Source organism: Leiobunum rupestre, chromosome 3 (genome assembly GCF_980474605.1).
Source record: "Leiobunum rupestre chromosome 3, qqLeiRupe1.1.hap1, whole genome shotgun sequence".
In the NCBI taxonomy this organism is placed as follows: domain Eukaryota; kingdom Metazoa; phylum Arthropoda; class Arachnida; order Opiliones; family Sclerosomatidae; genus Leiobunum; species Leiobunum rupestre.
The window spans coordinates 60,203,936-60,225,670 of NC_143386.1; the positions used below are offsets into that span (position 1 = coordinate 60,203,936).

At 36.6% G+C, this 21,735-nt stretch overlaps 1 protein-coding gene and 1 long non-coding RNA gene across 3 annotated transcripts; both read left to right on the forward strand.

The window, feature by feature from the left end:
* Positions 1-8,260: 8,260 nt before the first annotated feature.
* Positions 8,261-15,228, forward strand: LOC149953509 (uncharacterized). 2 transcript variants are annotated; one of them, XM_090170260.1, is made up of 3 exons: positions 8,261-8,347; positions 8,427-8,519; positions 14,566-15,228. In XM_090170260.1, exons 2-3 carry the CDS (start codon positions 8,508-8,510, stop codon positions 15,079-15,081), a joined length of 528 nt encoding a protein of 175 aa, XP_090026386.1. In that variant the 5' UTR covers positions 8,261-8,347; positions 8,427-8,507; the 3' UTR covers positions 15,082-15,228. The 2 variants fall into 2 exon arrangements, with proteins under 2 accessions (XP_090026386.1, XP_090026387.1); XM_090170261.1 differs by lacking the exon at positions 8,427-8,519 and having other exon boundaries at positions 8,303-8,347.
* Positions 15,229-16,235: 1,007 nt separating this feature from the next.
* Positions 16,236-17,931, forward strand: LOC149953510 (uncharacterized). Its single transcript, XR_016480089.1, has 2 exons — positions 16,236-16,458; positions 17,592-17,931. It is a non-coding gene; the product is annotated as an uncharacterized LOC149953510 (long non-coding RNA).
* The last annotated feature ends 3,804 nt before the right edge of the window (positions 17,932-21,735 follow it).

Here is a 21,735-nt window from a genome sequence, read left to right on the forward strand (position 1 = left end):
TTTCGTTGAGAAAAGGGGGGTCCCGGGTCGGGGGCCCATTTATTTGGTTTGCCTACCGTCGCGAAAATTCCTGGCGCCGCCACTGCGGATGTATTTTTGAAATAGGCCAAATATATGTAATCTCTAAACCATTGAGTTGGGAATATTAATCTAGAGATCCAATCAAATCTGCTCCCCGCGAAACAAGTTTTTGAAAAATACGAATGTGCCGTCTGCTCTAAAATGACGAGAAAACGTTATCATATGACCCGTGGCGCTATCCATTATTTTGAAGAAAAAAAATCTTTTTGCTTGAAAACGCGTCTTATTTGAACGAACCATTGAGAAATAGACGGCGCCACGGGTAGAATGATAACGTTTTCTCGTCATTTGGGACGCCGATGGGAGCAGACGACAGTATTCTTATTTTTAAAAACTTGTTTCGCGAAATACTGAAATCCGACGTTTTGATTGGACCTCTAGATTAATATTCCCAACTCAATGCTCTAAACATTTAAATATTACAATTTTTCGGAAAACTTTTCGAAACATTTCCAATAAAATGAATCCACGAAATGATAGAATCCAACCCTTTTTCTTTCGACCTTCAATATTTCAAGGTAGTAGAAATTTTAAATGTTTAAAACAATTTGGGATGAGCGCTTTAGATTTACCTTCACCTTTTTAACATCGTAAATTTAATTTCAAACAACCTTGGAAACAGATTAGCCTCCTCACAGTAGAGGTCTCATATAACTGGAACGCGCCGCGCGTGCAAAACAAATTTTTTGCGTCTTCAGCAGCGCGCGCTTTTACGTTGTTTTTCTGTCTCACCGACTTCTCACCAGGTGTCGCGGCGGACGCGCGCTTTTCGATTTCCCGAAATTTCTTTATTTTATTAAAAATTAACCACTCAATATTTTTTGATGCGGTTTTCGCCATAAATTTTAGTTTTCAATGGGCTATAGGGCTATCTAACTAGTTAAAGCTTGAGCGTTCCCCTTTAACGGGACTAGAAAAGTTTAAATCAAGTTAATTTTACATTTAATTGATATGAAACCATAATTATTATTAAGATAAATCTAAAAGTTAGGGTCGTTATTATTGAGATCGCCAGGAATATATTACTTATTTTTTATTATAATATTTTAGTGTAATTTCGAGATAAGCATTTTGAAGGTCGAAATAACCATTTTGAATGTCGAGATGGCTATGTTCGCAAATTTGGGAACCCCTGGTGTAACTGATATCGAGAAGGACCAGAGTGCTGATGAGATCATGACCTAATACTTGGATTATTCTATCGTAAATATTTTGTTTGAGTAACAAGTAAATTAATAAAACTATTCTATATTGTATAAAAACTTCTGCAACTTCGTGGTTTACATAAGTTTATATAAATTTATTGAATGGCAAATATTTCCATACTTAAATATTTGTTAAGAAAGCTTATCTCATTACGCTCCCTTCGATTCAGTTAGAACACTGTTCAAATATTTATTAAAAATGTAAGACTAACGAAGTATCTTTCATCAATTCGGTGCTTGCTTTGGCATCGAAGCTAAGCCTCGCGTTAAAACAGCCGCCATTATTCTACGTCACAGACCACGAGGGAAAATACCATCGGCATCTTAATATCATGGCCGACACAAATTCGTTACCGTGGCAACGAAAATAGGTCACACCCACGAGCCAGCTAGGAACTGATATAAGTATGAAGAATTTTAAGGTTCGAATTTTTAAAATTCATCAACGTGGTCGTTCAAAATATCATTCCAATTGGTGTCGATGGCGAACATTAACATATTTAAATAATAATAATTATAATAATTATAAAAATAATCAGCTAGGCTAATACCCAAGGCACCACCTTTAAGCAGGTTGCCGGGTTACGATACGTAGGAGGGTGGTGGCGAGCCCTTAATACCACGCGAGCCAACAGCTCCCTACACTCACTATTACCGTTAACCTCTACAAGTTTTTATGTAACTGGAAACCGAAGAGCTCGGGGAGAAAACCTATTTAACCAGTGGGGAGATAACTTAGTAACAACAATAATCAGCTAGGCTAATACCAAGGCACCACCTTAGGCCCAAGTCATCTAGCGAATTTGAATGCCTTTAAGCAGGTGGCCGGTTTACATTGTGTAGGAGCATAGAAACTACCACAGGAATAGAAGGCCCTGCCTTAATAATAATAATAAATAATAATCAGCTAGGCTAATACCTATTAGCGCAGTAGTTCCCATTTGCGCAGTTCCCATTTGCGCGGTTCCTATTTGCGCGGTTTCCCAAAAGCGCGGTTCCCATTTGCGCAGTTCCCAATAGCGCGGTTAGGAGGGTGGTGGCGAGCCCTTCATGCCACGCAAACCGACCTCTACAAGTCTTTATGTAAGGGGAAACCGAAGAACTCGGGGGAAAACCCTCTTACTAGTGGGGAGAGAAGTTGTAAACTCAACGCGGAAGAAGTGGTTGAAGTTGTTCCATCCAGTGCCACAATTAAGTTGGGATCGAACCAGGCTGCTCTTGCTGCGAAGTGAAATATAGAAGCTTAGCTAGGATCCTTGCTTAGCTCGCTCCGCTCTCTTCGCTTCGGTGAGAGGGCGAGTTCTAAGAAGAGACGAAATTTTATTAATTTATACGGGATTTTTTATATTTTAAGCGATTTAAAAGATAAAAAAATGCCCTAACAAGTCTCAAGGTTATTCACACTCGTCGATGAGGCTCCCAAAACGATCACCTTCCATTTTACCAAACAGAAGATACTCTCCAAGTTGAGAGCTTGGGATCTCAGGTTTTAAAGAAAAGTTGAGAAACGTTTAGGACTGAAGCGACGCGAGTTTTAATTTGAAATCATGAGAAATTCGGTAAGCATTTTGAATACACGCGCTCATTAATCTGGTGTAAATAAGTATCGGCGTTAATAATAGCTAATATACCCATAATAAGGTTTTATTTAAAGGGGAACGGTCAAGCTTTAACCGGTTAGATAGCCCTATAGCCCGTTAAAAACTAAAATTTATGGCGAAAACCGCATCAAATAATTTTGAGTGGTTAATTTTTAATAAAATAAAGAAATTTCGGGAAATCGAAAAGCGCGCGTCCGCCGCGACACCTGTTGAGAAATCGGTGAGACGCGAAAAAATTGTTTTGCACGCGTGGCGCGTTCCAGTTATAAGAGATCTAAGCCTAAATTGCGCGATTTTAAAAGTTAGGATAGTTCGCAAATCGCTCATACGGGGTTAGGGGCGCTGGCGGCAGCCCCTAAGATGGCGGCGAAAATTCAAACCCAAACACCTGGCGTTATTTTTCGTTTCCACTTTTTGGGCTAAAAGCTATTTTTTCGAGACAAAAAAAGGTACGTGTTAGTATATTGAACGTCTTGTTATACTTTTGATACGGAAATAAGGCCATATTTGGAAAAGCTTGGCCGTTCCCCTTTAATATTTATTCCATATAAATCTCTTCTAAAGAGCCTAGATTACGATGTTACAAACGGGAAGTCTGAATTGACGTCATCGGTGACGAAAATATGACGTCAACAGTAACATCCTCAGCGCTTAATTGGGCACTCGTGATATCTACCAATTGTACACGCGTGATACCACCAAATTGTGCACTCGTGATACTGATACCACCAAATTGTGCACGCGTGATATCGCCAAATTGTGCACTCGTGATACCATCAAATTGTGCACTCGTGGTATCGCCAAATTGTGCACGCGTTATATCACCAATTTGTGCACGCGTGATACCACCAATTTGTGCACGCGTGATACCAGCAATTTGTGCCCGCTTGATATCACCGAATTGTGCACGCGTGATACCACCAATTTGTGCACGCGTGATATCACCGAATTGTGCACGCGTGATACAATATTTTAATCTATGTGCACAAGCGAACATTTTTGCCACAAACATTGTTGGCCAACACGGGTTAAATAACTTGTTGACCACTCAAACGCTTTTGTTGACCACGTTTTGAAAAAACACTCGGGGTTTCTTGACCAAGGCTTAGCTTTTAATATTCAAACCTAATAATTTTCGCACACATTATTTTGAGAAACACAAAACTAAAAGGTAATATTAATTTTAAATACCTTTGTTAATTTAAATTAACATAATTTGTAGTAGTAAAGGTATTTTTGCGAAGAATTACGAGACTTTTCTTTATCGCTAAAACTACAGCAACGTATTTTGCAAAATTGGGGTCATCTAGTGGGGTAAATTGTATTTTTAATTTAATTTAAAGTGTTAAAATTATTTTCAGATGATTGCAGCCGTCGCTCTTTCCATGGTGATGATGATAATAGCAGCTCCAGAGCCACAGCTCGGGTACGGGAGTTCCGGATACGGGAGCCCCGGACACGGGGGCCCTGGTTTTGGGGGCCCCGCCTTTGGGAGCCCTGGTTTTGGGCGACCAGGCTACGGAGTCCGACAGACGGCGGTCATCGAAAGGGAAGTGATCCAAAAAGACCACTTCGGTCCGTTCGGAGGCAGGACAGTAATCGAGCGAGACAGAGAAATCATCAGGAACAGACCAGGATACGGCCTGGGACGAAGATTCTAATCCATGCACTCGAGTCAGCAGACCTTCAAACCAAACTACCACCTATCTTCATTTCTGTCAGTGTTAACATTTGTTTTCTGTTTGGGACAATAAATTACCATTAAAAATATTAATTACTTGTATTATATGTGTTCTTTTTATTTTGGTGTTAGCCTTAAAGAAATTATAAGCTTCATGCGTAGATTAAATTTTGGTCACAAGTATCGCCGCCTACCGGCCGAGTTTTAAATCGAATATATGAAAGCTGTCTGCGCGTTCAAAATTCTCTCCGCACAACAGCTGAAAGTTTCAACCAAAACACATTGAAATTCAAAAGTCGTCTGCTATTTATTCACATATTTAGTTGACGCGTATTAAGGCAGATGGCGCTATATTTCCTATACAAATTTAGGGGTCATTTCACACTGACATTGTGAGTTAAATCTGCACTCCGGCAATGCTCTGTAAAACAACAGGCAACCATGATGAGCAGACGACGGTGAAGGAACAGTGAGCATACATAAGCTTCATTAAAAGTAGCTTTTTTTCAACAGATGTCGCTAGTGTCCAAATGAAAACAAGATGCTTAAACTACATTTTGACCAAAAAGGCGTTGATTGGCTCGTTTTTAAATTTGACTATATCCTAAATTATATTAATTTTTAACCATATAATTTATATGGGATATACAATTTAGGTTAAAGTCCACTACGTAGAGTATAAGTTGTCTAATTATAATAATTATAAATGGTTCTTTGATGACTTTATTGTTTCGCTATTTTGAATTTTAACTTCCTTTGCCATTAATAGATGGCACCATGCTCTCCAGTAAAGTAGTTTTTTCGAAGAATCGGATTGATTCATAGCCATCTCTAATAACAAAGGCCTTCTCATAATACAGGGCCGACAGTTGCTTTATGGCTACTTTTCCCGGCGTGTTTGTCCCTTCTAATGAATTTAAATGGTTAATTATTTTGCTGTTAGTGTAGTTAAATTCCAGGAATCCGATGTTGTAATAAATTATCCTATAGCAAAATTTCAACAGACAACCATTTTGAGAAAACGTTGACAACACAAAACCGGAGTAAAATAACTTCATAGAGTTACTCTCCTTACCCTATACCGAAATAATAGAACAAGCGAAACGAATCATGTTCCACTATGACATAAGGCGGTTGCAATAGAGACTAATACAGACTTTTCACTCTAAACCTCAAGCAACAGCGCCTCAAGCGTCGAAAACGTGAAACTAAATGAACCACCATTATACGTTAGATTTCGTACTTTTAATTTTGGTTAATATGTAAAAAACTCCATTTCAAACTCGTTTAATGATAGCTTGTCGCTACTCGCCATTGCAAACACGTTCCCATGGATCAATTAATTTTTAGAAGAACTGGTCGGGTTGTACCATCATCGCGGCCATTGAATTGGGAATAATACTGTTAGAATTACAATTACGATTTCCGTTGTCATGGTTACGCGGGACCTGTTCTGATAAGACTGTACGAAATTCATCTTTATAATTAGGCGGTAGCGCCATCTATATCTAAAGTTATATGGCTAAAATTAATAACTATTAGCTAACTCACCGTAACTTGAGTTAAAAAGGATCGTGTTGACAGAATAAAATTATTTTTAAACAACTTCAAAGGTTTGTTTGTTACGATAAATCATACATTTCAATTTCGCATCAGATTCGCGAAAAAATTCAATTGCAATGTAGTTGCCACCACTAGAGACAGATGCCGCCACGGTAGAACGATAAAGTTGATAAAGTCTCCTTACTGAACGAAATTGGTCCCGCGCCAGCCAGATTAAAGGCCTTTTTCCATTATTAATACTTCTGATTTCACTCACTAGATGACGGCATCTGACTCTTAAACGCACTCTCGCCAGCTGAATTTTCTCACACAGGTAGCTTTTAGTTCTTTTATTAAAAAGAGATGGCGATGGAGTCTATCGCGACGCGTGCTACGAGCTATTCCAATCTCACTTCAATCTTTATTGCGAAAGTCGAACCTTAGAGTAAAAGTATATGTGGGAAGGAATGAACTATATGCCCCAAAGAGTTAGAAATCAGTCACTCCAGGGGGCTGAAAATCCTCTCTCCGCCACCTTTGGCTGTACAGCGTAGTTAGCGAAACCTCCGCTACTCTCATTGCCGCTACTATCTAATGGAAAAAATTGAAACAAAATAAGTACACCCGAACTCGACGATAACACCAATTTTGAGCTTGAGAGAGTGCGTTTAAACTCTTCGGGGCATATAGTTCGTTCCTTCCCACATATACTTTTACTCTAAGGTTCGACTTTCGCAATAAAGATTGAAGTGAGATTGGAATAGCTCGTAGCATGAGTCGCGATAGACTCCATCGCCATCTCTTTTTAATCAAAGAACTAAAAGCTACCTATGTGAGAAAATTCAGCTGGCGAGAGTGCGTTTAAGAAAACAGTTTAGTTAAAAAATGGTGTCATGAGCTACTCGTCGTTGTCATTTACTGAGCGCACTCCTGTACACTGAGGCGGCGACAGGATATTTTTCTTAATTGTGGGCCCCCAATAAATATTTGTATGTATAAATAGACGAAACTATAAAGTAAAATCGGTCTTTACCAACTTGTTAAAATGGGAAAACAAAATCACGTGACTACCATATCACAGCCAACTTCGATTCGGTAACTCGTGTTCATAGTTGGCCGTGCGACGGTAAAGAAAAAATTATTCCTCCTTGTGTAAATTAGTTCTTGAAATTACCCAAGCGATTCACGAGCTAAATTGTAGATTATAAAAGTGTTTTCTTCCGTCATATATTGTCGTGAAATCGTGTAAAAATAATATTTATTGTCAAAGGCTTAGTTTACAACGTCCGTGGCATTCTCGTAAGCCGCCATCTTTAGAAGAATCTTTTCAATTTGACGCTTTTTAGCGAGTTCTCATGGGGAGAAAATTCTTACAAAGAACTCTTCTCAAGAGAAGAATTCCTTCTTAGAATTTTGACGCGCCCCTTGCTGGGAGAAGGAAATTATTTTCCCCAAATTCCTCGAGAGTTTATTTTCCGATTAATTCACCGTGTCAATAATATAAAGCTTGTGCGTCCGTTTACGGATTTCTTAGTCCACGCAATGACGCGTGACCTATATCGCTCCAATATTTTGGATAAACGGGTTTACAACGTGGCGCACTTCTGCCGCGCATCATACGCCCAATGCTCGAGACTAGCTGGGCTCGGGCAGCGTTGCCGATCGTGCGATAATGATCGTACCCGTCGATAATTTTTAAGCTAATTATTGGACCGTACGATAATTTCAACGGCGTAATATATAGTAAGCTATTTTCGATAATTATTTCTGTTTTTTAAGATTAAGTTCGATAATTTTTTAACTGAGCAGAAAACTCGTTGAAACTGAAACTTTTAATATTATTTTATTTTTTATTTTTGGTATTTTATTGAAGCGTTATTAAAATTATCATAAATATTATTTGACCAAGTTAAACGACAATATTCATCAAAATTAAAATTTAGCGCCAATAATTTATGATAATTTGTTTCTGAAATCGATATTTTTCTGGCCTTGATACGATAATTTGATTTTCAAGATCTGGCAACTCTGGCCCTGGGAGAAACATAGTCTTGTATGACCTCACGCTCCACAGCCTACAGTTTCCTTGGTAATAGTAAAATAATAACTAAAATGACTTGAAATCAAAATATTTAAGAATATTTTAACAACATGAAGGTTGTAGCGCGATAATTTAGTTTTTAAGAAAAACAGTTCGAACTTAGGAATCCGAGACGGTCGCTTATCTCATTATACAGGTACGTTTGCAAATGAGACTCGATCTCAATTTCTTTTAAAATATTTTCATTTTCACGCGATTTTCTACGGTGACTACAGCCAGGAAGCGACCACCGAGAAAATTTGGGAAACATCGTTGCCATCGTAATTTCTTACTCGTAAAAACTGGATTGACAAGCCATGAGTCCATTGGTTAGATATTTTTTTATTTATTAATAAATTAGAGTTTTTTAGAATGTTGAAGCAAATTTAACGAAGAGTTAGTACGATCATAAGTTTATAATTATTGTCGATAAGTATGGCTGTTTAGGAAAATATTTAACTGACAAGGAGACGACCCGAGGTGTAACACACCGATTTGGTTCAAACTCAGGGGTTTGGTAGACCTTCATGTAACTTGATAAACCCCAAAGGGAAATGTCTCCATAGACAACCGTTTTGCCATGGCAACCAAAAATGTTTTTGACAACACAAAACGGAAATTTTCCCATAGAAAATAACATGGGAATCTGACCAAATGTAAGGGTACCCCCTGTAAAGATTTTAATCAACTTCGAACTTTTTCATTATTTTCTTATTTATATTTACTATTTTAGCATTTTCAAAAATTAAAATGTTTTACAGGGCGTACCCTTAATATTGGTCAGATTCCCATGTTATTTTCTATGGGTAAATTTCCATTTTGTGTTGTCAAAAAGGTTTTTGGTTGCCATGGCAAAACGGTTGCCTATGGAGACATTTCCCTTTAGGGTGTTTCAAGTTACATGAAGGTCTACCAAACCACCGAGTTTGAACAAAATCTCCTTGTGAGAGCGATTCACGGAGTGACGTCAATCGTGAGGCCAAGCACTTCCTAGAAATCTGTAACAGTCATAGAATCCGGTTTCTAAGAAAGTAAATCGACGTATTAAGAAGCTACTGTTCGATTTGTTTGAAAGTTTTATTTCTTAGCGTAGTGTTAAACCATTAGTATATAATATTGTGTCATACGTTTGTCACTTTGGGGAATATTTTACTGAGAGCTAGTCACGGAGTGACGTCATCACCCGAAGAAAATCTCCCCTAGCGAGGCGCTGTCAAAAGCTACGTGTGGCGCGTTAGCAACCGGACGCAAAATGGCCACGAAGCCCGTAATGCAGTCTGTCTTGTGAATAGCTCTCACAAGGAGAGTCCCCGAGGTGTTTATTGCCGATTTTGTTCAAAGTCGGGCGTAATGTAGACCTATATGAGATATGAAATTTCCCAAAAGGAGACGTTGCACTACCCATTCGATTTGCCATGGCTACCGAAACTGTTTTTGACCACTTTAAACAACAAAAATATTTTTTTTTCCTTATTTTACCCAAAAATGTTCCAATTTACCCAAACTTGATGAAATTTACCAAAATGTGGTCCAAATTACCCATTTCGTGATTTTCAATTTTTTTTTAAATTTTCGTGAAAACGAGAAAATTCCACGCTTTTTAAAATGGAGATTTTTTTGTTTTAAGTGGTCAAAACCATTTTCGGTTGCCATGGCAAATCGAATGAGTAGTGCGACGTCTCCATATGGGCAATTTCAAATCTCATATACATGTAGGTCTACATTACGCCCGACTTTGAACAAAATCGGAAACACCTCGGGTACTCTCCTTTGTCAGTAAAACTTTTGCATGTGAAGAATAGGAAGTGTCACACTTATGTTACAATATTATACACTTATGGTTATACGCACTGGGCCAAAAAACGATAGAAAAATAAGTCATAAAGTTAAATAATTAATGAATTTGATAATGATGATTTTGTGTAATTAAAAGGAAATTATTTGAAAAGCACCCAAATTATATCAATCAACTACGGCCGGGTATCGCAATTTGCACTGTATTGTTAAATAAAGCTAGGCCTTGGTCAATACAATAAGAAAACAACGATTTAATACGTCACTCAATCGGAAAAGCCGATGAGGAGCGTGACGTCAAACCGGAAGCCCAAAAGTTTAGTAAAAAAATGGTGTCATGGGCTACTCGTCGTTGTCATTTACTGAGCGCACTCCTGTACACTGAGGCGGCGACAGGATATTTTTCTTAATTGTGGACATCAATATATATTTGTATGTATAAATAGACGAAACTATAAAGTAAAATCGGTCTTTACCAACTTGTTAAAATGGGAAAACAAAATCACGTGACTAATATTTTACAGCCAACTTCGATTCGGTAACTCGTGTTCATAGTTGGCCGTGCGACGGTAAAGAAAAAATTATTCCTTCCAGATACTGCAGACAGCTAATTAACTTCAACTTTTCTATTACAAGATGATTTAAATAATAATAATAATTAGATAATTTAGATTAATCAAAAAAATTTAAACCGCCATTAGCAAAATAAAATGAATAATAGTTCGTATTTCTTAGGATAGATGGCGCTGCAGTTCTCCACAAAGTCACGTGACTACCATCTTTAAAGTCACCCTGGACTTTATAGTTTCGCCTATTGATTTGAGGAGGTACCTCGGGGCCCCTTGAAGTCGATTTGAGGAGGTACCCTCGGGGCCCCTTGAAGTCGATTTGTGGGTCCCTAAAATAAAGCTGAACGGTCCAGCTCTAACCATTTAGATAGCCCTATAGCCCGTTAAAAACTAAAATTTATGGCGAAAACCGCATAAAAAATATGAAGTGGTTAATTTTTTAATAAAATAAAGAAATTTCGGGAAATTGAAAAGCGCGCTTCCGCCGCGACACCTGGTGAGAATCGGTGAGACAGAAAAACAACATAAAAGCACCCGCTGCTGAAGAAAAATTTGTTTTGCACGCGCGGCGCGTTCCAGTTGTACGTGACCTAAGCCTAAATTACGCGATTTTAAAAGTTAGGATAGTTCGCAAATCGCTCCCTAAGGGGCTGCTGGCGCTGGCGATACACCTTAAGATGGCGGCGAAAATTCAAACCCAAATACTTGGCGTTATTTTGCGTTTCAACTTTTTAGGCCCAAAACTATTTTTTCAAGACAAAATATGGTACGTGTAAGCATATTGAACGTCTTGTTGATCTTTTGATATGCAGATAAGGCGATATTTGGAAAAGCTTGGCCGTTCCCCTTTAAAACAAACGCCGCCACTGCCTGTTACCTGTACACCGTGATCAGCCCCTTGAAGTAAATTACACGATAACATGGCGTTCAGCGGACACAAAACTACAACGAAGCTCGCTATAAAGTCAGAGTTGTGTTAAAATACTGCGTGTGAAATATAGGAAGTGTCATAGTTATATAATATATAATATATAATAAACTTATGGTAACAAAGCTGAGGCCTCGTGTAATGGATGAGTGATCAATCTACTTCTAAAAGCGGAGCTGTATAATAAACAGCCCTGAGGCAGGTGGGGTTCTTGATAATTTCGAATAAACTTGCGGAGAAGTTGTTTGGAATTTACAATACGCGAGAAATCCGGTTTCCAATCGGCAGCGAATGGACTAACTGAATTATAGAGGGACTTACTGGTAACTGTAAAAACACAGTCTGAAATTCAAAACGTGGAGGCAAATCTTGAGTACAGGAGCGCCCTCTACAGTTTGTTTTGTTTATTTCATAACAATAAATATTAACTCTAATAGATTAAAAAGTATGTAAAGAAATCTTAGATAAACTAAATTAAACTTAACGAATGATTAATTATAATCATACTCGAACTAGTCACCATAAATTTATAATAGTGTGACAGTATATTATCTTCAGCGTGCTAATTTTTATTTGCAACCTTTTATTGAATGATTACAAATTTATGGTGGACATTAGGCCTTGTGTCCGCATACAGGCGTAATTATAAAATGTACTTTTGTCGTGTATTTTCCCGACGTCAAATATATGTCAATATATGCTAATAGCGTAAGTTTATAATATACTGACTCCCTATAAGTTAGAATCGTGCAAAGGCTGTGCGTTAAGAGCGATTTCTCGCAAGACGTCGAAGTCGTGGCTTGTCGCCATCTGATGGCGAAAAATTGAAATAAGAGCTTGCTTGTGGAATCCGGTTTCGTTTCAACGCGGGGGAACGAAACTCCTTAAGCCTAACGAATATTTAACGACAATACCTGTTCATATTCAAATGAATAGAATATTCTTCCAAAAATGTGGACACATAATAGTTGTTTCGTTTAAATTTCCCCCAAATCATTTCGCCAGACAATAAACCCATCGCCGCCTGTGTAAAATTTAAAACAAGCGTCATTAGGGCTAGCTCCGCTCACAAGGAGACTACCCGAGGTGTAACACACCGATTTTGATCAAACTCGGGGGTTTGGTAGACCTTCGTGTAACTTGAAAAACCCTGAAGGGAAATGTTTTCTTAGGCAACCGTTTTGCCATGGCAACCAAAAATGTTTTTGACAACACAAAAAGGAAATTATCCCATTGAAAATAACATGGGAATCTGATCAATTTTAAGGGTACCTACCCCCTGTAAAAAAAATTAATTTTTTGAAAATGCTAAAAATAGAAAATATAAATATAAAAATAATGAAAAAGTTCCAATTTGATTAAAATTTTTACAGGGGTCAGATTCCCATGTTATATTCAGTAGGAAAATTTCCATTTTGTGTTGTTAAAAACATTTTTGGTTGCCATGGCCAAACGGTTGCCTATGGAGAAATTTCCCTTCAGGGTTTTTCAAGTTACATGAAGGTCTACCAAACCCCCGAGTTTGATCAAAATCGGTGTGTTACACCTCGGGTCGTCTCCTTGTCAGTGTGCTAACTTCGCGCGCTTCTGTTCGTCTCGTACCCATAGCGATAGCGGCTTCCACTATCGACGGTAGTTGAAGAAGCTATAAAGATAGGGTATAAAGTCGCCGTGTCACGAATACCGATTCTGATTTTTGATGGGATAAATCACTGTTAACGTTAGATCTATGGCGGATTCTAACTTAAAGGGAGCTAGTATATTATAACCGTATGCTAATAGTTGTTAATTCGACTATCTGACAGATAATACATCGATTCTAAAAGTCAGTTATAGTTACAATTATCTTACACCTATCTTGTGAGACCAATTAGACACTACTAATAATCAGCTTAGGAATAACCACCTTAGGAACATGTCATCTATCGACTTTTAATTCTATTAATTCAGGTGGCCGGGTTGAATTACTAGGAGATTAGTGGTAAGCCCTTGAAAACAGGTCACCCATTAAGTTTTAGATTGTAGAAGACAAGAGGACGGTACAGAGGACTTTATGACGTCGAGAAAGTGGTTCTTTGCAAGATAGGAATTTTCACCATTGACTTTTTGAATTGACTTAATTTAAACTTAACTTACGAAAATGGTGGATTGAATTTGATTTCAAAATTATATCTAAAATTGGGCAGATCCATATTCGACTTTAAATGAAAATTACAATCCAAAATGTGTTATAATTGATACAATTACAATGTCAGAAATCAAACTTTATTCCGATTTGATAAATATTACTTGATCCAAACAGAATAAGTGAGTTTCAATAAATGCATCGCCATCTATCGGCTTCAAATATAACTATTAGGGTGGTACTTTTCACAACAAAGGGAAGCCTAAGCTTCATACATCACCGAGGTCACGCTAAGGAAAGTACCATCTTGGATTAACAATAGTAGTGCTTAACTGGATATATCACTCTAGCGTTCCGCGTGCATTTCCTAAGTGTTTGTTACGGGTTCTGCCTTGTAGAAGGCTACGTGTTACGGCAGTTTCGGAAGTTCTCCGTTAACTTCGCCGAAGCGGCGCTGCTGTCGCAAAAGTCATTTGCTTGCCAGGTTTTTTTCAAGTGATATATCCAGGTAGGCAGTACTATCGTTAATCCAAGGTGCCCTCCTCATCTGATTTTTGGTCTAACTGCGCATCTGCCAGATATTATTGAAACGCGCTTATTGGATTCCAGTTGGATCCAAATTTGGACATTCGATCAAGTTATTTTCCTAAGGGTTATTATGTTTAATTTTGAAATTTTAACTCATTCTTTAAATAATTTTGAAATTTTAACTCATTCTTTAAATAATTTTGAAATTTTAACTCATTCTTTAAATAATTTTGAAATTTTAACTCATTCTTTAAATAATTTTGAAATTTTAACTCATTATTTAAATAATTTTGAAATTTTAACTCATTCTTTAAATAATTTTGAAATTTTAACTCATTCTTTAAATAATTTTGAAATTTTAACTCATTCTTTAAATAATTTTGAAATTTTAACTCATTCTTTAAATAATTTTGATATTTGAATTTCAACAGATGATTGTGGCCCTGACGTTAGGCGTTCTGGTCGTGTCCTGCGCGACACAAAGCGACCGAAGAGCCGAAAGGAGGAAGTCGTTGGCGGAGAGGGAAAAGGCTTTGATAGAAAGGGAGACAGCCTTCGCCGACAGGGAACACGCGTTCGCTGGAAGGGAATACGCCTTCACGGGCAGGGAAAAGGCTTTGGCCGAAAGGGAAAAGTCCACGGTTCAACTTCAGGCCTTGGTCGAGAGGGAAAAGGCTTTGATCGCGAGGGAAAAAGCGATGGACGAAAGAGAGATCGTTTTGGACGAGCGGGAAGACGCGATGGACGACAGGGAAAAGGCTCTGGACGACAGGGAGAAGGCTTTGGACGAGAGGGAAAAGGCCTTGGGCGAAAGGGAACAAGGTTCGGAACAATCGAAGCGCCTAGACGAGAGGGAAAAGGCTTTAGGGGAGAGAGAACTGGCTTTGGCCGACAGGGAAATGGCTTTGACCGAAAGAGAAAGAGGCTTGGAAGACGTCGAAGAATGAAGTCCAAGCGTGTTCGGTCCACGTGTAAGCCCAATTTCAAAGGGTCGCCTTTGAATTGATTCAATTGGATTGAAAATAATCCAGCAATCTGTTACGAGTGACAGATTGGACAAGTTGGACAACGCGGAAATCTATATTCGCGTCATATCATGGCATAATCTATGTAATTTCTCTTTGTACCAAAAAATTATGTCACATTAAATATTGAATTTATGTTCTAAATTATGTACTTTTTAACAATTTTGGCACTAACTTGTTATATTTCATAATAATAATAGTAATAATAATAATATTTGTTACCAAAAATAAACTTTCCATTAAATGCAAAATAAATAATTAAATGCAAAATAAATAATTGAATACAAAATAAATAATTAAACACAAAAAAAATAATAAAATACAAAACAAATAATTAAATACAAAATAAATAATTAAATGCAAAATAAATAATTGAATACAAAATAAATAATTAAATGCAAAATAAATAATTAAATACAAAATAAATTATTAAACACAAAAAAGATAATTAAATACAAAACAAATAATTAAATACAAAATAAATAATTAATTGCAAAATAAATAATTGAATACAAAATAAATAATTAAATGCAAAATAAATAATTAAATGCAAAATAAATAATTAAATACAAAACAAATAATTAAATACAAAATAAATAATTAAATGCAAAATAAATAATTGAATACCAAATAAATAATTAAACACAAAAAAAGAAAATTAAATACAAAACCAATAAATACAAAATAATTAAATAATTAAATACAAAATAAATAATTAAATACAAAATAAATAATTAAACACAAAAAGATAATTAAATACAAAATAAATAATTAAATACGAAATAAATAAATAATTATCTCGTTCCTGCGAAGCTACATATTTCACATTTAAAGCTTAGATTGATACTTATTTTCAATATGATATTATGTACTTCTAATAGTACTTGTACTATGGATTCTCGTTTCTTCAATCTCACCACAAAATATCTTTAATAGAATTCCAAATAACGTGACATTGCTAAAAGTTATATCGATACATCTCATTTTTTTAAATCTTTAAACGGGTTATTTTGGGCGGGTTCCGAGGGGATGATGAAGAAGCCAGTGCCTGCACCAAACAGAAAAGGTTTGCAAAAGGGTTGAGATTATATATTCGGCCACTTTCCAACATTTCTTCCGGATTATTGCCAAAAAAGGTTGATAACACTTAGTACAGAAGTTCGAAGCCGATCATCGAGATCCAGCCAACATCATTATAGCAACAGACGCTCGTTTAGTAAGAGCTTAGAATCTTGCGTCTTAAACATTTACAAGCCATCAGCAGTTTATCAGCTCAAGTACCTCAAAATGCGTATTTTGGTAAGATTGATTTTGTAGTACCTTATTTTGAAAATATGTGTATTTTGGTAAAATTGATTTTGTAGTACCTTATTTTGAAAATATGCGTATTTCGGTAAGCTTGATTCTGGAATCGGATTTCATTTTGTTTTTCAAAATATTATTTTCCAGTATTTAATTTTATTATTAGTTTTGAAAATACTTTCAGAAATCATTTAATTTATTATAAAGATCGAGAAATAGTTTAAATCAGGGTTAAGGAAGTTTATTGCAATTTTTAGTTTTGGAAACAAAATCTAGCTACTTCGGTTACGTTAACTGGAAATATCTGAATTCGGTTTTATTAACAACGCCCCGACAATTTGGCAAATTTCGTAATTTTGAAGGTCATAATCACCATATTCAAGGTCAAAATTGTCCTATTTATTGTAGTGAAATTTTATTATAAGTTTTCAGTATTATTATAAACATATTCAAGGTCAACATACTGCCAAGGTCGAGATCGCCATTCTCAAGGTCAAGATGACTATTTTCAATATTAAGATCGCCTTGTTTATTGTAGTAATTTTTTATTATAAAAAATTAGTATTTTTTCGAGGTAAAAATTTTGAAAGGTCAAGATGGCCATTTTCCAAATAGAGATAGTGACGTCTCGTGAAAACGTCATTTCAGTATTTGTTGTGGCGACACCTACGGCAGATTTTATAAAGTAGATAATTATTTAAGTTTTGTAAAAACGGAATACAATTAAATTACAGGCTAAGTACTTCTCTTTTCTATAACGCGTAAATCACTGCGTTTGAGCAGACCATATTACCATAAGTTTATAAATTATATTCCATGAGTGTGCCAGTTAGTCGACATAATTTCCGAGACATATACGAGTGACGTTAAATTGACGTCATACTTAAAATGAAAAGCGCCCCTAGCGAACATACGCTATTTAAAATTAAATTATCAGGTACTCACTGCACATAACGACAATAATTTTGTTGGGTTCTATATTAAAGTACACACTTGTGTTAAAATAATTATAAACTTATGGTACAACTGAAACTTTGTTTTAAGATTTTTTCTCTAAAGATTTACACCTAAGTCATCAAGCAACTTTTAAATTCCAAGTTTAGCGCTCAAAACATATACGATAATTTCAGATCTTCGTAGCTTTCATACTGGCCATGGTAGCTATGGTCTTTACAGCCCCGGAACCCGGTCATGGGATTGGAGGACACGGCCACATACGACCGGGGACCACAATCATCGAGAAGCGAGTGGTCGAAAAAGAAAGCGTGGGTCCATTCGGAGGAAGGACCGTGGTCGAACGCGAAAGAGAGGTCATCAAAGAGAGACCAGGATACGGACTGGGTATCGGAAGACGATACTGAACAATCCACTAAAACATTAACTCTTTCATTACCATTCTCTGTGATCTATTGCATTTTTTACCATTCAGTTCTTGTAATTCGGCGTAATAAATTACTCTTTCGATTTCTCTATGCTCGTTCTTCTTTGACTAAATTTCTAATTTAAAAGATGACCATTTTGAAGGTCAAGATTATCATACTCAAGATGGAAATCGTCCTGGTTATTGTAGTTATTTTCGTGGCCCTAAATGTGTTAGAGTGTGCAATAACTGGTGGCTTTGCCGGGGAGTCGGGGTCCAACTCTTGTAACCCATAAGGGCGGAGGTGCACTGGGAGATCAAATGGTCCTATCTCCACCTCCGACTTCGGTCAGGTTTGGGCTGGAAACTGAGCTTCGGCTCAGGCTAACGGAGAGGGTCCGTGCAAACTGGCCGCTTCGGCTGATTGAGTAGCCTGCCGTGGGGCGGCGGGCCTCCGTATGAGGTCACGGTGGTCCTGTTTCTCTGCCTTTCGGAGCACACTGGGATCTCCGGTGCCAGCTGTGCCGGGTTATGTGGACCGCTGTGTGCCCGTCGTTCCCCTTTAGGAGCTATCTCCAAAGGGTTTGACTCTTTACCTAGTATACGTAGGTAGGGTGTCGGCTGGAGTTGCTACAGCATCCATTCTAAATCCCACTGCTGTGTGCGAAGTGGGAAATGGTCCACCCATTGCTGCACCTTCTGCTGGGTTGAGTGGCTCGCGTCAAAGGTGCGACCATCAGTAGTAGGGTACTACTACCCATGCTGGATTTGTCACCTGTCCGGGCTAGGGGGACGCTCACCTAGGGCACTATGATGATAGCACCTCCGGTGGTATGGTCTCTGTTACTAGGTACACCGGGCTATAAATTCTCATTCTGACACACTGTAGTTATATTTGTATAAGATTTTAGTAATTTTCAACGTAAACATTTAAAGGTTGAGATGATTATTTTGAAGGTTGATATCACCATTTTGAAGGTCGAGATCATAATTTTGAGGGTCGAAGTGACCATTTTGAAGGTCGATATCACAATTTTGAATGTCGTGATTGCAATTTGCTAAAGATCGCCCATTTGGTTGTCATGATGTACGGAAAATGGGATTATTTCGTTTGTTTAACACGCATTACATGACTCTTATTACGAGTTCAGTTAATTTAACAGAAGGTTATAACATATCTGTATCGTAACAAAACAATTGCGATCTGTTTCATTATTGGCTCTGTAAAATAGACAATATTACTCGTTCTCTAAATATTGTACTTTGACGATGGAACCTTCGGCTTTTTAAACTGCTGATAAAACCGTCGATCTGACCTTGAAAAACATATTTTCCTGATAGCATAAGCAACATAACTAGAAAAAGCGAAACATTTATATGTATGCAAAGACACGATACTTCATTATTAAGATTTATTAAAATATTTTAAGAACATTTTAAAAACATTTACAAATTGGCAAAAACCAAAAGTGACATAATTACCAAAAGTGTGTCAATCGGACCTATTTCTAATGAATGTTACGAGCGAAATACAAGTTGGGAGGGGAGGAGGGAAAGTATGCCTTGGGGAGGGAAGGAAGTTAATACCAACAAATAACGCCTCGTAGTGAGGAACGGAGGAACTAATTAGCACTGGTCAAAGTTAGTGTATTTTTTGATTTTTCGTCGTTCTGTGGAGATGCTATCGCCATCTACCTACGATATAGTGTTGTAAGTCGGAAAATTTTCCGGAAAATGACCGAGGCCTTTTTTCCGGAAATTTTTCCGTATTTTTCCGAAAATTATTAAAAACGTTTTCATTCCATGATTTGTCTAATATATTTTTTGCAAATTTAAATAAAGCGGCATTTTCACCTCAATTTTTCTAATCTAAAAGTAAAACTAAACCTACAGACTAGTTTAAACTGGTTGAAATATTAGTCATTTTAAATCGATAAAAAGTTTAAAACATTAAAAACCCTTGAAAAGTAATTTATGTTTAAATTTTTTATTTTTCCGATTTGCGGAAAATTTTCCACAATTCGGAAAATTTTCTGGAAATTTTTCCGCATTTTATTTTTCCGGAAAATTAACAGCCCTACTACGATATAATACCATAGACAAAAAAAGATCCAAAAAGGCGACAATAAATAGTCTTTTCTGTGGTCGATCTCGAGTCGATCATTCATTAAACCTTTAGCATACGAAAGTACAGGGATTGTCACACTTTTGGTAATTATGTCACTTTTGAAAAACGCAATTTCAAAAAAAAAGATGTAAAAATAAATCACGTACCTCGGTCCGAAAACTCGTGGTTTGTCAATGTTTTTAAAATATTTTAATAAATCTTAGTCATTAAGTATACATATAAATGTTTCGCTAATAAATTTACTATAACCGGTAATTCTATATATCACGTCTGTGTTGCAATGGCCGACGAGCGGGAGGCAAGTATAAGAGGGGTAAATTAAAGGCGCGAAAAAGAGAGTATAGATTCATGGCCATCTCTAACAACAGGGGTCTTTTCATAATACAGGTGGCAATGATAGAGCCGACAGTTGCTTTAAAGTAGCTCATTATTCAACAGATGTCGCTAGCGTCGAAATCAAAACCAGATGCTGAAGCTACATTTTGATCCAAAAGGCGGGACATAAAAGTACCCCTCGCGTTGATTGGCTCGTTTGTAAATTTGACCAAAACTTAAATTATGGTAATTTTTAAAAATATATTATATATGGGATATAAAATTTAGGTTTAAGTCCACTAAGTAGAGTATAAATTGACTAATTATAATAATTATAAATTTTTCTCACTTCTCTGACGACGTTTTTGTTTCGATATTTTGAATTGTAGCTTCCTTTGCCATTAATAGATGGCACCACGCTCTCCAGTAAAGTAGTATTTTCGAAGAATCGGATAGATCATCGGTGCTTTAACGCAGCGAGTTAGTGTTAGATGAGTGTCCCTGTATGATGTAATTCGCCCATTTTATTTTCCCCATAAATGCATTTTGAAAAATCAGCGGGGGCCTATGAAGGGATATGAATATTTAATTTATAATTATAATAATTAAATAATATAAAATATTTTGTATGTCGAATTTAGAGAATACATCCAATAGTTGTTGAGTTAATTCCAAAAGTCTTAATATCTTTTTACCTATTACCTTTCTCAGAAAGGATTCTAAGGAGCCTATATGCTTGACAAACTTTAAGGCTATCGTTAACTTTATTTAAATCATTTAAACTTCTGAGATTGACGTCATACATTTCGTAACGTTTTGAAATTTCTCACTGATCAGATTAAGTTAAGCATTCGAACATCAATTTCCTAATTATATAAGAACTTAAATAAAAAAAAAATAAAAAAATAGTTTTCTTACATCCCCAAAAATTCCAAGTCAATCATCAAATCATGGTAAGATAAGTCATGGTATAATCAAGAATGTATTTATTTATATTTAGGAAGAATGATTATGTTGCGACAATCGCCGGGCACGTTGAACGCCTTTCCCCCGTCTCGCGCGGGGGGAAAGACAAAACGTCACCGGCGTTTGATTTCCATCGCGTTAGGTGACGTAAATTTTAAGCAGCCAATGAAATACCGGGACTATTCGTTTTATTTTAAGCGGAGGAGCATACTGGGGGGACCAACGGGAAGATTGAGAGAAAGGCTAAAAACCGTCTCGACATAGACATTCTCCCTAGGTATAAATAAATACATTCTCGGTATAATCAATAATTAAAATATTTTATATAGACGTTAATTTATTTTTAAATTGGAACGTTTAAAATTGTTGCAATACCTTTTCAATCCACGATTTAAATGAAACTAACTATCTCGACAAACTATTTCTTTGTGTTGAAACTACCCCAATTTTTTACATTCATAGGTCCTTTAACATGATTAATTTTTCCAATTTTTTTTATGCATAT